Consider the following 17355-nt stretch of genomic DNA (forward strand, 5'->3'; position numbering starts at 1 on the left):
TTTCTTCTTCAATTCCGTTTTCGCTACCTGCCTCCACACTACAACCGTCCGTTTCAATACATGCGTAATCTGTTGAATCGCTTAAGCCGCTGAAATCCGAGTCTGAATCCGAGCTAATGTCGCTATATCTTGCTGTTCTTTCCGCCATGTTTGTTTGTATTCACTATGTGACGTCACAGGAAAATGGACGGGTGTTTATAACGATGGTTAAAATCAGGCACTTTGAAGCTTTTTTTAGGGATATTGCGTGATGGGTAAAATTTTGAAAAAAACTTCGAAAAATATAATAAGCCACCGGGAACTGATTTTTAATGGTTTTAACCCTTCTGAAATTGTGATAATGTTCCCCTTTAAAACAAGACAATAATCAAAACTTATACAAACCATAAACACACTTCTGACAAACCATAAAGTTAATTATGAACATTTTATATTATTTGTTAGAGAAAAAAATCATCCTATCCCCAATATTCAAAGTAGTCCAAGTTTTGTGACAGAGTGGGACATTTTCTTTGCCGTGGCTAAATACAATATAATCTTTGTGCTGCATGGAGGTTGTGCTGTTGCGCTCAGTCAAGCACAAGAATAGCGAGGCAACTTGCAGGCATAGTGAGACGGTAATGTTAGAGATGAAATATCAGAATACCGTGATTAAAAAACATATCGCGCTAAATATATACGGGGACGGCGTGGCGCAGTTGGGAGAGTGGCCGTGCCAGCAACCTGAGGGTTCTTGGTTCAATCCCCACCTTCTACCAACTTCGTCACGTCCGTTGTGTCCTTGAGCAAGACACTTCACCCCTGCTCCTGGTGGGTCGTGGTTAGGACCTTGCATGTCAGCTCCCGCCATCAGTGTGTGAATATGTGTGTGAATGGGTGAATGTGGCAATAGTGTCAAAGCGCTTTGAGTACCTTGAAGTAGGGATGATGTTTGATAAGAAATTATCGAGTTCGAGCCTATTATCGAATCCTCTTATCGAACCGATTCCTTATCGAGTCCAGATAAATTGTTGTATATGGAAAAAAACACACATATTTGGTTTAACAAATCACTTCACATTCTCTACTGCTCGCTACTATATTATTACCATATCTGAGTTATTGTGCAGAAATGTGGGGAAATAACTACAAATGTGCGCTACATTCGTTAACCGTGTTACAAAAAAGATCAATTAGACTGATACATAATGTTGGATATAGAGAACATACAAACACTTTATTTATTGAGTCAAAAATATTAAAGTTTGATGATTTGGTAAAATTGCAAACAGCTAAAATGATGTGGAATTAAATGATGGAATGGATTAAGTAAAGAAGTTAAACATTGTACTGATATGATCCAGGTTGTTCAAATGAATAGTGCTTACAAAGTACAAAAAAGAAGAATTATGAAAAACACTTTCAACTAGGGCTGCAACAACTAATCGATTAAAATCTATTCTAAAAATAGTTGCCGATTAATTTAGTCATCGATTCGTTGGATCCATGCTATGCGCATGCGCAGAGGCTACGTTTTTTTTTTTTTTTTAAACCTATATTTATAAACTGCAACATTTACAAACAGCTGAGAAACAATAATCAAAATAATAGGGGTGTAATGGTACGTGTATTTGTATCGAACCGTTTCGGTACGGGGGTTTCGTTTCGGTGCGGAAGTGTACCGAACGAGTTTCCACACGGACATATTAAGTAGCGTACTGCACGTTGTGTAAACAATACTCAAAATGCCGCACATTTGAGGCATTTATGAAACTCCGCCCTGACAGCTTGGCAAAAGAGGACATGTCTGGTGAAAAGAGGACGTATGGTCAGTGTGTTTCTTAAATGCCTCAAATGTCCTGCATTTTGAGTTAGGGTTGCGTGTATTTTCAAAGTACGTTCAGGGTTAAGAAGGTTAAAAACACAACAAATTGTGCGCGCAGTAGCATTGGTGAGGGAGGGGGAGAGACAGAGAGAGCTATGAGAAATGCACATGCGTCGCCAGGCTCTTCTTTTTATCGATACATTTATCAGATTTAATTTTTTATTATCTATAGCAGGGGTGTCAAAAGTGTGCATTTTTGTAACATTTTCCTTGTTTTATTTGGCAAATTGAAAGAACATGGCGCCAGTATGCTGTTTTTTTTCAATAAAATACTGGAAAGGATAGAAATGTAGTTTGTCTCTTTTATCCGATTATTAATCGATTAATCGAAGTAATAATCGACAGATTAATCAATTATCAAATTAATTGTTAGTTGCAGCCCTACTTTCAACCTTATTGAAAATAAGGTATTCTTCATCTCAGTATATTAATAATGACTGAATTAATTAATTACATATTACAAAACTGTTGTATATACTAATTCACAGATATTTTATTATAAAAAGGTCAGTAAGTGATGTATATATTTGTCGGATCATGTTTTGTTTAGTTATGTTGTTAGTTTTGAACTTCCTTAGTTGTGTTGTGCACTTCGGGGGTTTGTTTTAGTCACCATGGTTACTTATAATTTTCACCTGCCTTGTACGCGCACCTGTTGCTCGTCAGAGACTCTATTTAAGCCTGCCTTTTCCGGTCACTCATCGTGGCTTCATTGTTTGCATTTGCAACAGTTACGTTGGCATTCTGGTTTTCGAGCGCATGACTCCTGTGCTAAGTAAGTTTTTGCTTTAGCTTCTCGTGCGAACGGCACGCTTTCCTTTTGTTTCGTTCCTGTCTGTTGTAATGTGTATGATTTATGAGAAATAAATCATCTCCTACCTGCACGCTTTCGCCCGGAGCCGTGAGTTTTGCGTCCCGGGAGAACGAACCGCAGCAGGCTGCACCCCACCGTGACAAATGACTGAGCTACATGACGTCATTTCTTGTGATGTCCTACGGGGCATTTCTTGTCGGGACGGAATTCGTTCCCAGGGATTCGAATAAAGAACCAACTCTTTTTCTTTACTATAGGGGTCTTGATAACGGGTACCGGTTCTCAAAAAGGGATTCGAGTCCGAGGACTCGGTTCTTTTCTTATCGAACAACCGGGAAAACCGGGTTCGAGCATCATCCCTACCTTAAAGGTAGAAAAGCGCTATACAAGTATAACCCATTTATCATTTAAATATAAAAAATATATTAATCCCAATTAATGGTATAAATTACCTGTGATAGAAAACACTTTAAGTTGTTAATGAGGTGAAATTCAAGTAGTGTTCTAACACATTTAGGATGTTTTTGCGTTGAAAAATAAATATATCTAGATATTATTGTAGAAATGAATTCATATCTACTTCTTGAAAGCTGTAGATCAAGACAGTCAAAGAAAACACATTAGCAGACCTTGACGTTTACAATTTCAAGCACTTCAAAAGCACTTTGCCCACACTTCCAACACTTTTTAAACTTACCACTACAATGAAATTCATTTTGACCTTTTAGATGTATTAAATACCAAACAAGCGCTCATACAATAGTAATACTTAGATGGAACACGTCATGAGCAAAATAGCCAAGTGAGGGTGTCATATGTTGGTGCGAATAATGGTTTCATGTGTAAATATTACACCTCAACAACACTATGAGTGTTGAAGCGTGTGTGCTAATAGCGTCCCCAGCAGGCTAATGCTAATGAATTAGTCATGTCCGCTCGTCTCCGCTGTGATAAATGAGGAGAAACTGGGAGGACGGGGACGGACTTAAAAGGCGTGGAGCGTCGTGCGGCAAGCACCAACGTGTAAAACAAAAAGGAAGCGCAGAGTGGCGGGCCGTGTAGCGATTAGAACGCTAGGCTAGGCAAGACAGCTAACTCGTTAGAGGACATGTGTTCTTCAAAAGGCCCTCATGTCTTCCTACTTTGCCTACACACACACACACTCACACGTGCACATACGCACACACACAGACACACTCCTTGACCTGATGTATTGTTAATGTACATGGCAGCTAGGTTAGCCGCTCCTTGCTAACTAACCAGGGGTTTGTCTAATGTGTGCAGTTCTTACCGTGACATTTCATCATGTACGGGAACAACACTTTCTTCTCAACAAAGTCCGGGATCAGGCTCAGCAAGGTATTGATTTTGCCCGTCTAGAAAGTCACACGCACACAAACAAAAGAACAGTAATCATATCAGAGCAATTGTCCCAAACATGCTAGCTAACCATGCTAACTCAATCAAAACAGAGAAAATTAGCGTTACTTTTATTACGTTTTTCTTTTTAAAGGGCGACATGTGACTCCTACCTTTCCTGGCTTCCGCGACAACCGCACCAAGTATGACATTAGGTCTTCTTTTTGCTCGGCTATGGCGTTAATTCTCTGCAGGAAGAGACAGAATATTATATATATGTAAATATATATACTGTATATATATATATATTATGTACATTTAGTGAGTAAAGGTACGCATTAAACGTGAAAGATTAAAGATCTATAATCAAATACAAGCGGTCACAAAAGGCGAGGTTTTCGTCGCGTGAGGGAGGACGGAGATCCGCCACCACAAGCCCAAGGGAGTGTCATTTCTTTCAAAAGCGCTAAGAAGACAGAGGTCACAGACACTTTGACATTTGGTAACACTTTTCCTTCCTTGTGAAATACGTAAAACAGTGTTGCTCCAAGTGTGGCCCGAGGACCATTTGCGAAAGGCAGCATTTTTTGGCCCACTGCAAATTGTAGAAATAAAATAAAATACAGCAAAAAGGTTGATAAATAAAAACTACGGCTGTCAAATGATAATAATAAAAAAAATCAGATTAATAACATCTTGGAATTTGGATTAATCATGATGAATCACAGGTAAATATTTGCATGCATAATTAAAATTTGCTTAAGAAAAGACCCCAATATTTGTACACAATTTTCTTCTATGCGTTGGTCGGTGCATTGCCCACTCGCGTACATGACATCCCTCTGTGACCTTCTGCTGGCCTTCCAATTGACTGCACTCTTACATTATCATGAATAAGTCGTGACCCAGGGTGAACCACTCTGATTGCATTAGTTGGTAACGTCTCTGCGTTGCAGACTCGCGTACATGCAAGAAGTGCCGCATACGACCCTCAGCTAACCTTCCTATGGACTGGACTCTCACTATTATGATTAATTCAAAATCTGTACTCACTTGGCATCCATTGCAGTAGGTACCCCCATTTGCATCTCCTTCCCAAGGTTTCTGCTTTTTCCCATTACAGGTTTTACGTTTTTCCTTGACCAGATGTAGGTTCAGATCAGGGGATGTCATTGTGGTTTGTGCAGCCCTTCGAAGCACTTGTGATTAAGGGCTATATAAATAATCTTTGATTGATTGATTGAGAATGTCATCCAGGAACATTTTTAAACAATTTACTTGAGTGCATGTCATTTATTTGCACAAAAATTGGTAACAGTTTTATCTGAAGTTCTTTCAGGATGTATTTTGGAGTGAAATTTGCCAACAAGCAGACCAGTCGGAGTCTCCTCGATCATTTTTATACTGCATATGCATTGCTCTGATCACTGACCATATAGCGGATAAGGTCAAACAGCTTTAATGATCAAAATAAATTGCATGAATAATCTAAGTGCGTTCATTGTTATTGCAATATTTTTTGTGATTAATCACATAACTCGATAATTTTGACAGCCCTAATACAAACCACAAATATTTCTTTAAATATATGTTTTAGGCTATCAGCCAATTTCATTACAAATGACTACCACCATATGGAGAGAATATATAATAGAATAGAAAGTACTTTATTGATCCCTGGGGGAAATTCAGCACCACAGTTCGCTCACAATATACAATAAACACTTAATTTTTTTTTTTTTTACATGTCAATAATATAAATACAGTCTATTATACCGCATTATTTACATGTGAATAATATAAATACAGTCTATTACACATTCAGGTACAGCCAAAAAGGAACATATGCATTATACAGTCTGATTGCTTTCTGTATGAAGGACTCCCCGTGTCGTTCCGTGTTGCATTTTGGGAGTCTGAGCCTTTCACTGAACGTGCTCATTCTTTCCACCAGGTCCGAGTGTAGTGGGTGGAAGATGTTGTCCATAATGGCTTGGAGCATTGCTAGACTTCTCCTCTCTGACACCACCGCCAGAGTCTAGCTCCACTTCCACATTACTGGTCTTCCCTACCAGCTTGTCCAGTCTGTTTGCGTTCCCCGCTCTCAGTCCGCTGCCCCAGCAAGCCACGGCGTACAAGAAGCTGCCCGCCTCCCCCGACTCGTAGAACATCTTCATCATCTTTGTACAGACGTTGAAGGATCTTAGCCTCGTGAGGAAGTAGAGGCGGCTCTGAACCTTCTTGTAGAGTGCCTCAGCGTGTTTTGACCCATTCAGCTTGTTGTCAATGTGTACTCCGAGGTATTTATAATCCTCAACCATGTCCACATCGCCCCCTCCACCCTCTCTTCCCCGGGTGGAAACAGGGGTTGCCGGAGTACTTCTCCTCCTTCCCAGGTCCACAACCAGCTCCTTGGTCTTCGTCACATTGAGCTGGAGGTGGTTCTTTCCACAACATGTGACAAAGTCCTCCACCAGTGCCCTGTATTTCTCCTCATCACCATCTTTAATACACCCCACCATCGCAGATTAATCAGAAAACTTCTGAAGGTGGCAGGACTCTGACTGATAGTGGAAATCGGTGGTGTAGATGGTGAAGACGAAGGGGGAGAGGACTGTCCCCTGCGGGGCCCCGGTGTTGCTGACCAGTCTATCAGACACACAGTCCTGCAGTCGCACATACTTTGGTCTGTCAGTCAGGTAATCAACAACCCAGGACACCAAGAGGGCCTCCACCTGCATCGTCGCTAACTTCACACCCAGTAGCACTGGAGAAGTAAAAAAACATGACCCTCACACTGCTCGCAGGCTTGTCCAGGGGGGTGTGGGCTCGGTTCAGCAGGTAGATGACCGTGTCCTCCACTCCCAGTCGGGGCTGGTAGGCAAACTGGAGTGGGTTCAGGAGGGGCTTGATCGCCGGGCGTAGTTGTTCCAGGACCAACCTCTCCATGGTCTTCATGATATGGTAGGTTAGAGCCACCGGCCTGTAGTCCTTCGATGTGCTAGGTCGCGTGCACTTGGGGATGGGGACCACGCATGAGGTTTTCCACAGTGTGGGGACTTTCTGCAGCCTAAAGCTCACGTTGAAGATGTGCTGAAGCCAGGGGCGCCGCTAGGGATTTTGGGCCCCATGAAAAGAATCTTTACAGGGCCCCCAACACAGTGTCATTATTTTTTCTGTAATATAATTTCATCATCATTAGGGGCCTCTCTGGGCCCCCCTCCATCATGGGCCCCTAGAATCCGTCTCCTTTACCCCCCCTTTTCGGCGCCCCTGGCTGAAGCACACCACACAGCTGTGTGGCGCAGGCTTTGAGCACTCTGGGGCTCACACCGTCGGGACCCGCGGCCTTGCCTGTGTGTAACTTCTTTAGCTGTGCATTCAGTGTCCCCAATCGTTACATTTATAGCACTTTATATACTTACATTTCATTTAAGTATTGTCCTTTTTCAGTAAAAGCATCCCCAGACAGGCTTTGTTTAATTTACAGCACTTTATATGTATAGAATACAGTAGGCCAGGCCTATATGCTCAAGTTCAGGCTAGTTACGATACATGGACATAATAACTTATCTAAACATGTATATACAAGTTCAAGTGTTTCATTTAGTTTTTTGGGTGTTAAACTGCAAATCTTTGTTTCTTTTACAGCACTTTAGCAATGTTCATTGCTAATAAAGCACTTTAAACTTTAAGTATGACTAGATGCTTTCTTGACTTCCCCTTCCTTACTGACCACCAAGTGACCCCAGGGGCCAGGGCCCAGAGGTTAATATGACATGTGAAATAATGTCAATTAAATCAAAGCATTTAGTTTTTTTTATATACAAGATACACGTTTCTATGCATTTCAGGGAGCCAAACCCTCAAATGTATTTTGGCCGTGCAGTTTCGCCGCGCCGCCGTGATGAGTGTTCCTTATTTTCAGTTCTGAAAGGTGGCAACCCTACATGAGAGGATCATTGTAAGTAAACATGGAGACAGGACGTGTAGGCGATACGCTGGCGGAAAAAGAAATTGAACCCCCACCATCAGCAGAGACGGAGTCCCAGGACGAACTCGTACCCAAACGAGGGGGTAGCTCGTCAGTCTGGCTTTATTTATCGCTGCCTGGAAACTACTTATTTCCCAGAGGCTCACACCAGAGTTGTGATCACCCTAGGTATGTGTGGCAGCTAACGTCAATATTGCTGTGTTTATACATGTTTCTTATGTCGCTTTTCTAACATACCTCTGAATAGAGTAAGGGTGTACCTTCGCATGCAGTATCCCGTTTACTATTAAACTGTCCTGTCATGCTTCGTGTAGTGTTAGTGTTCATGTGGCTGTGTGTGGCAGTGAACCCTGAAAAATGTGTTTTGTTGCTATTGTTGTTTGCTATACCAAATGTATTTGTTTATTTAACTTGCAAATAAAGTGAGAAAAAAGGTAAGTGGTTATGTATGTTGTTACATTTTTCATAGAACTGTAAGCGCACCATAGCTATATCGTGGTATATCGTTATTGTGATATAAAATGATCCATATCGTGATATACATTTTTTTTCCATATCGCCCAGCACTAATGTGTGCAGTGCAAGGCGAAATGCAGTTATGTCATCTTTTTGTAAAGACCACACAGATCCATCACTGTGTTTCAATTCTTTACAATTACACTCAGCTGGAAGTAATATTTACATATGGCATGCATGTGCAAAACACAGACCATTTACATTATATTCATATCAAATAAATGCTATGTGCTATGTGGGTGTGCATTTTGTAAGAAATAGGAATTGTTTTTTGTCTTTATGTTGCACACGCACGTATTTGAGTGACGGACCGGAAACCATATTGAGTGTTGACAGCTACCGATGTATTATATAAATAAAAAGAGTGAAATGATCGATCATCCAGTTTGTAGTCAAGAGACAGAACAAACTAAAAATACATTTAAGGCAGATGTGTTTTAATGCCACGCAAACACGGCACAATGGCGTGACGTCAGACGGCAACCAGAGACCTGTCCGTCACAGCGGATGCTATCTTGCTTCAAAGCAACTTTATGGATGATCATATTACCTTAATGTTTCACTTTTTTGAGTGGAATAATATTGGCCTGTGGATTAATGGATCACTAGGTGGACGGTTGATGAAACGCGGTGGTGAGTGACTCGTCGTGAGTAAAGTGTGTTCACTTCAAAATGACAGTGAGCATGCGTGACTTTGAGGAACTTTTGTGAAATGTTGTGTTACAAATTTTGTGTGGCGTTGCTTCCTTATTTGTCATTATTCAAATCTGATTTTAATGTGTAGCAGTGGCAGCTGAACTGAATGGGATAGCGTGTCATAATTACATCGGTCAGCTGGAACAAAAAATACAGATGGCTGTATTGTTAGTCCAGAATCTTCACTGTCTTCATGGACCAACCCAATTAGGAACCGCTACCAAAAAATACCGGTACTCTGTATAAATCCCTATTTATGAGCATATTCATAAGAAGAGTATTGTTTGTTTTGATATACTGGGTGGCTGCGGAAAAAGATGTTGAAACACAGTGATCTTAAAATACTTGATACTTCGGAACAGTTTTCAATAAGATAGTGAATTTAAAAGTGAGTTCAGTATTGAATATGAATTGAGAATCGTGAACATTGACAGGTATTGATATTGACTACAGAAATTCTAGTATCGTGACAACCCCACTTAAGACGATTTGCTGTATAAAAAAACAACTTTTGCTCCAGTTGAATAAAAAGAGCTGTTTGGACATAAGCGCAAGGATAAAGATTAGCGTGTGACACATGACAAGATTTACAGACATGTTCTTACTTAATCCAAAAGGAGGAGCTTTAACATGAAAATGTACATTTGCATCATACACAAAACATGGTTCCATGTGTGTATTTAATGTGTGTGTGTGTGTTCTCCTGACTGCCCCATTACTAGCCAAAGAAAGTCTTACACTATTTAAAGGCAGAGGCATGCCAGGCTTTTAACACACACATTAAGTGAGTCACAGCAGAATGATTTCACTACAATCAGGCAATTAGACTTCACTCAACTTTGCTCTCACTCCCTTCCCTGGTGTTTTATATTTATTTTATGTCACAGCCTCTCCCCAAGGTGACGCTGGGAACCGACCCGGCCCAGCCTAAAAGCTATGGACGCCCAGGGAACGTCCTCATCTTTTTTCTCCACTTACACGTGTTCCTGGTTGTAGTCATTTCTTAACGACTTTGCGCTTGCCCAACTGCCCGCTCCCTGCTGACGCCGCCTCTCCTGATAGGCTCGTCGTTACTGTTTTCTGTCCGCCTGCCTGCCTAAAAGCTTTTCAGAGTTTTGGTGCTTGACTTTTGATGGGATGGCCCAGGGAGGGTACAAGGGGACGACAGAAGCACAAAAAGACTAGACAGCAAGAATGATTGTAAAACTTGTTATGAATAGATAAATGCGCAATAGTTTAAATTGGCCATGCCTATTGATGATTCCTCCAAACCAAAACTGTATTCAAAGTGGATAAAAAAATTGTAACAAAGTGTTGTATTAATATGTTAACTCTGGTCCAGGGAGATAAACATAATTTTAGGTAACAATTTTCCACCCCCCCCCCACCAAAACCTTGACAGGTATTGGTATTTCGCCACACCTACTGTGTGTGTGACAATAATTGGTACTTTAACTTTTTAACTTTAACTTTATTGGTTTTATCGTATTTTTTTTAATTTTTTTAAATGTCCCCATAATTACATGATTTTTTTTTTTTATAATCATTTAAAAGTATACAGTACAGTATATACATACTGTATTCCCATTGAAGTCGGTCTTTGCCACATCACACTTCAAATATTGCGGCTTCACCACAACGCAGATTCTACAATTAACGGTGTTTAAGTACTTTCAAGCAAAAAATGGCTAAAAAACTAGGGATGGGTACCGTTTATATTTGAACTAATACGGTACCAATTCTCGGTACTTGGGAATTGATACCCGTACACAACGGTACAAATTTTCAGTACTTCTGTGTGTGTGTTGATATTATTTTTGATACTACAATGTCACTTCTTATTACAACATGTAAAATGAGGTGACTATGATTACTGCTGTCCAGTTGCTATATCTTGTTTCATTATTACAATTCTGAGTCTCATTTGCAAGTATGATAATAAGTTGCAATTACAGTTGCAAGTACACAACCTTAGATGGCAGTAGTTTATAATTTATGGGGATTTTAGACCTTGGTGAATCTAGTCTTTTGTTGTGTCCTAAAAAGTGTTAATACTCAATCAATCAAAGTTTACTTATTATAGCCCTGAATCACAAATGTCTCAAAGGGCTGTACAAGCCACAACAACATCCTCGGTTTAGATCCCACATCAGGGCAAGAAAAAACTCAACCCAATGGGCACAATGAGAAACCCGGGTAACTGATGCAATGGATGCCGAGTGGATACGGTTAATAATGTGAGAGTCCAATCCATAGTGGGGCAAGCAGGAGATCCTTTTGCATGTAGACAAGTTGGGGCAACGAAACGTCACCGACTGATGCATAAGGAGTGGTCAACCCACGGTCCCGACTTTATATTGTGAAAGACCAGTCCATTGGGAAGCCAGCAGGGGATCATCTTTAATGGAGACAAGTCAGCAGTGCAGAAACGTCACCACCTGATGCAAAGAGGAGTGGTCCACCAACTTGGAACAGCTACCGCCTCTTCCGTGAGTGAGTTATGTATTATTCTACGAGAAATGCCATATGTGCAGGAATTTTGCATCATGGCGCTGGTTAGTTCTTGCTTAACTGACTCCTCAATGTGGAGTAATGAGGATCATAGTTGTAGTTTTCATTAGCAAATTTTGAGGTATTGAAATCGCAATGTAAAATCGCTAATGCTAATCAGTAGCATGTCAATAGCAAAGCCTATGTACATTAGCATCAATCTAGCGTATTATTGGAAAAGTGGCATCTTTCTTTACTTACATTGGAGCGTTTATCGAGTTAATTTCTTTGTTGGCATTGGAAATTGCAACATTACCTAGAAGTAGTTTTGCTCAGTCTGCTCTCAGTGCTGCTTGAGTGATCGCCAGGTGCTTAAGAGCAAAAAGCAGGATGAGTCGTCAGCCATGCAACCGAGGTAGCGTGACGGGGCACTGCTAGATTTTACGTGAATCTGTAGGACTGGCGGGATTCGAACAGTGCCAAAAAAAAAAAGTACCGCATTCGTTACCAATCACTAAAATAAACTGAGAATATCAACACTACAGTAGCATTGGCCACTAGAGGAGACCAAAACAGTCGGAGTGCGCGGTTCAGTATCGTGGCCACTGATTGGCTCAGCCTGAGGCAGCATTACTATATTTGGTTAAAAGAGTGCAAAGCTGGTTAAAGGGTGTTGTTCAAGTCTTGAGGGCTCCTCATGTTGAAAAACACACTTAGAAGATTACAGACATGTTATAGCTATGAAAACATTTGATTTATAACGAATGATTTCTATTTTGCGGAAATACATTTATTGCGGTCATATCTGCGAACAAATAACAGCGATAAACGTGTGACAAATTTATGTACATCCTTTAATTAAGGTCAGTTATTTGATATTTAATTTAATACTTAAAATAATGTATACATTTTTTCACCATTTATTTTAAAGTGTGACATCCACTCTCAGTCTACATTCCATTTCCTTTTACTCAAGTCACTATCATTCTTTTGATTGGCAAACATGACGATGTGGCATGTTACAAAAACAACTACACGGAGATGGACAAAAAAAACTGTGTGAAAGCTGCCCAGGATGCATATCAGCCAAATGGAATGGATGTAAAGTAATGTAATCCATAGTTGGTGTTTAAATAGTGATGAAGAGGAAAGTAGTTAGTGAGTAACGTATCTGTTCATTAAAGCGTGTCAGACATGTCTGTTTAATGATTGAGAGGGATTATCACTCAGGATGTCAGTGAGCAAATGAGGGGCAGACATGGTCAGCTTTCTCTCATAGTGTAGTTTATACAATTGTTTCCTATTAAGTTAAAAAACGGTTTGTAAATGTTTGGTGTATGAGCGCACGCCAATTGTACTCATTTAAGTTAAAAGTGTGATAAACATTTGAGAGCAGAATGATATGACTGACCTAAAAAGTGTGGATTCCTGTTTAAATAGTAATGAAGTGCAGCGAGCTCGAGCAGTAACGTGTATGTTCATTAGTGCGCACTTTAGTCACATGCAAGGCAACGAGCAGCAATCGCTCTGAACTTTCCATTTACCGCCCGTGTATCGTCTAAGTCTCAGCTGCTCTGTCGGTGTCTTGTCCTTCCCCGCCCGTCTCTCACCCATCTGAGCCTCTACATATTCATTTCCCCAAGCTCAAAGCAAAGCCATCGAGCTGTAACGCATGAACTGTGCGTAAATAAGTGAAGTAGAAGTCGGTGCAGGCGGCTGCGGCAGACCACAGACCACCAGACGCTGTGGGATGTGGGACGCAAATGCGAGGCCGGATAAATTAGTTAAACTGTGGTGGTTGAATGCGTCCGGCCATCACAGGGGTCTGAAAACTGGAAGTAGGCATCAGGGATTCGTGATGGACTAAAATCATCACTACTTTCCTTTCTCTTACTACTGCACATGATTTTAATTGCTTCATGGCGCGCACACACAACAAAGTACTACCGTCTTAAGAGGCGGCGTGTCTGGTATGTGAGAGTAGGGTTTGTGCTGGGGGTCATCAGAATAGCAGTCATGGAAGAAGCAATGAGATGTAAGGTACAGTATATATAACTAGAACATAAATAATTATAGCCACAGGATGAATCCCTGAGGGAAACTAGTTTAAAATACAGTTGTAACAAATATAGGGGGGCCTCAGGATGAAGCCTGAGGGACTGTGTTTTGAAAAAATGCAAACTCTGGACAGAAGAAGGTTCGAAAAAACACAAGGACTGAGCCTTAAGGGACTCCAGATCAAAAGATAATTTGGTCTGTAAAGGGGTCATTGCAATAAAGACCACAAACTCCAAGAAAACCCTGAGGGACTCCAGTGTGGAATGGAGAAGCCATTGGAGGAAATGCAGTATCGGAAAATTATAACACTGGTCTGAAGACTGAACCCTGAGGAACGCTAGCATGGACAGGTTTAGAGTTCATCACAATATAAAAGGTTATAAGTCATCTTCTTTGTAAACACTTACAGCAAGCATGAACTTCGCATCTTCTACTTTGTCCATCTCCATGAGTTGTATGAACAAATTAGTAGCCGGTATGTAACAGGCGAAGTGGTTGGCCAGCCGCTCAGCCATGGCGCTCACTGCAACACAACAGGAACATTTAGATAGATAGATAGATAGATAGAGAGATAGAGAGAGAGAGAGAGATAGATAGATAGATAGATAGATAGATAGATAGATAGAACTCTATTGATTCCTTCAGGAGAGTGCCCTCAGGAAAATAAAAATTCCAGCAGCAGTGTACAGAATTGAGATCGAATTTAAAAAGTAAAAAGTAAATAATAGGGGTATAAATGGAAACAAAATAGAAAAAAATTACAATAAGAATATAAATAAAAAGCAACAATGAGAATAAAAATATAACAGTAAAATAAGAATATAACAAGAGAAACCAGGCAGTAGTGACCATGTTATGAAAAAGTATTGCACTGTTATTGTTTTAGGCAATGCTTGAGGCTATGTTCACACTGCAAGGTAGGATGTCCAATTCGGATTCTTCTTGTCAAATTAGATTTTTTTTATGTAATCATTCACATTACAAAAAAATTGCGATGTTTAAAGTAAATGCAAACTGACCCGCTTGCAGAGATGACACGGAAGTAAACATTGCTCCAACTCTGGTCAGTCTCAGTACTGCCTCATTTGTGGCAATTTCAAAGATTTTGTGCAATTAAAGTCAACATTTTCTGAACCAAATCACTGCGCACAGAAGATATAAGAAGGCAAGCATTTTGGCTCTTCCAGTTTGCGGGACATTTGCTTGGACGTCTGCTCCAAAGAGCGTGTGGGCGAGCATTTAAAGACAGGAGTGGTGGAACATTGACGTGAGTTCCTAAAACATTATTTCCGCCTGTTTTCTGCTCATTTGTCAACTTTATTTTGCAACCGTCTATTTTGGCGTAGAATTAAGACGTTTATCGCTATTCGATGACGTATTGGTCATCAGTCTCATTCGATACATGTCCTATTTATGTCCACATACGATAGCAGCCTGGGTCAGGTTTTAAAAATACGGAAAAAATCCGATATGGGCAAAAAAATCAGAATTGACCTGCAGAGCGAACAAAGTCTTACTGCGATATATGAAGGCATTCAAGGAGTAATCAAAGCAATGTGAATGTTTCTTGATACGTATGCATTGTGCGTATGTCTTACACTTATCAAGGGCTTTGTCGTTTTCTTCAATCAAAATCTTCCGGAACACAACGGATATATTGGGGTTTTTGGTGTCTGGTCTGGTGTAAACTTCTTCAAGCATCTCGACAGCTGACTCCACATCATCGCTGAGGAGAAATGAGTTCATGTCAGAAACATATTCACTTTTTTGTACTTTGCTGGAACACTAGGCCTTGAAAAGAGAACGCTATGTGGATCTCAACCGACTCAATCTGGCAACCCGGCCTGGCCAGTACACTTAACTGTTCCTCCCCCTTCCACAGTCGCCATCGTGATGAATATTTAACCGGGGCCTACGTGCAAGTGTATGTGTGAGTGTCCAGAGGTGGGTGAACATATCTACCCTGATTGTTGCGACTGGGACCGTCTGAATAATTCAGCGGGGGGCCCCGCTAAATGTGGTTCTACGCTTTCCGGTCCCGATTGCTTCCCCACCCCGGCTCTTAACCAGTCAGCTTGACTCAGGCGCAGTGGGGACACACGTGTCAGGGCAGCTCAGAGCGCCGCTCCAAGAGGTCAGGGTTCAAGCTGACAGGGCCGCGCCGCGATGGCCAATCGGGCGTGAGGCCGTCTTTGCTATTTTTTCCGCTTTCAGCAGCGCTACTGAGTTGACACGGGGACGCCGCCGCCACCATCGCTCGGGCTGGGGGGGGACAGCGCTAATGTGGCAAGTGGCGTGATGAAAGTTTGATGCACAATGTGTTTTATATTTTGTCCTCTGTTGTTTGAAGAGCGATGCAACAGCAGTGGAGGATGGGTGTTTTCATGACATTAAAAGGAAACCATGAATAATCCTATTACTTTCATTTGTCCTGGACGTCCCGCTCGCTTGCTAAGCTTTTATGTTAAGAGTGTTGTCATTGTAAGTCTCGTCAGGCACTTGCCTGGCGGTAATGTGTTAAACTATTGTTCTTTGTGTGATGCAACAGATAAAAAAGCAGACCTTCCATTTTACTTTATAGTTTGCAAAGTAATGATTATTAATTTTAAAGTTTTGTTAATGCTAACAGTGCTTGGCACAGGTGTAACAGTACGCCATAACCATGGTTAAGTATGTAGCTCGATTTCAAGGTCAATCATACCGTCATTTTGGATACAGTAATGCAAAACAAACGGCTTACATTTTGTTACCCAGTTCTAAAAATTAAATCAATAAAGTGGTACCTCAACTTAAGAGTGTTTTGAGATAAGAGTTGTCTCTAAGCGAATTGCTTTAAGTTGGCCTAGCGAATGCCATAGTGAGATCCGCCCACAACATCTGGTTTTACTCGTTAGTATTAACTTACAGCTAAAAATTGGACATAACTTCCTTTCCAACTACCGTATTTTTCGGACTATAAGTCGCAGTTTTTTTCATAGTTTGGCGATTTATATATGTTTTTTTCCTTCTTTATTATGCATTTTCGGCAGGTGCGACTTATACTCCGGTGCGACATATACTCCGAAAAATACTGTATGAGCAGGAAGAAGTGGGTGTGAAGAACAATGCAGAGAAGAAGTGGATGATGTATATATATATAAAAAAAAAAAAAATCATCAAAAACTTGACCGAGTGTGCCGCCAACTCGGAAAAGTAATTAGAGCGCATCACTGCGAGTCTGCACCATACTGAAGCAGAATTAGTCAATAACGCCAGCCATTAATCTTAAAATATCTGAACAGGGGATATTTATCTATGAAAATATCAAAAAGCTACTGATAATGTGTTTGACGGATACGCAGCTTGAAAGAGATACTATAAAAGTCCAATCTCCACGTAAATGCTGTACATTATTATTATATAACTTCATAAATCTACTGTAGTTGTTAGTAGTACATTCAATTGGATTGTTTTTATACAATATTTCTTATCTAAAAGGTTTTTTTTCTTTTGAAAAGGCATGTTACATGCTAAAATTGTGATGATTTTTGGGGGGGCCAAGCACCAATTGATTTAATTTCAATG

General features: G+C 40.7%; 2 protein-coding genes across 2 annotated transcripts in view; one reads left to right on the forward strand and one right to left on the reverse strand.

Moving 5' to 3' along the window:
* abcg8 (ATP-binding cassette, sub-family G (WHITE), member 8) overlaps nucleotides 1–7299 on the forward strand; it is a 37017-nt gene extending 29718 nt beyond the window's left edge. The window contains exon 14 of the mRNA XM_061965288.2: nucleotides 5992–7299. Within this exon, the coding sequence (XP_061821272.1) occupies nucleotides 5992–6079 (88 nt within the window). The 3' untranslated portion in view covers nucleotides 6080–7299. The remainder of the gene's footprint in view (nucleotides 1–5991) is intronic.
* lrpprc (leucine-rich pentatricopeptide repeat containing) overlaps nucleotides 1–17355 on the reverse strand; it is a 150512-nt gene that overhangs the window by 7400 nt on the left and 125757 nt on the right. The window contains exons 33-36 of the mRNA XM_061965277.2: nucleotides 15390–15517; nucleotides 14199–14314; nucleotides 4211–4285; nucleotides 3970–4054 (exon numbers count right to left, since the gene is read on the reverse strand). Of these exons, the coding sequence (XP_061821261.1) occupies nucleotides 3970–4054; nucleotides 4211–4285; nucleotides 14199–14314; nucleotides 15390–15517 (404 nt within the window). The remainder of the gene's footprint in view (nucleotides 1–3969; nucleotides 4055–4210; nucleotides 4286–14198; nucleotides 14315–15389; nucleotides 15518–17355) is intronic.

This window comes from Nerophis lumbriciformis, linkage group LG02, assembly GCF_033978685.3.
Source record: "Nerophis lumbriciformis linkage group LG02, RoL_Nlum_v2.1, whole genome shotgun sequence".
NCBI classification, from domain to species: Eukaryota; Metazoa; Chordata; class Actinopteri; order Syngnathiformes; family Syngnathidae; genus Nerophis; species Nerophis lumbriciformis.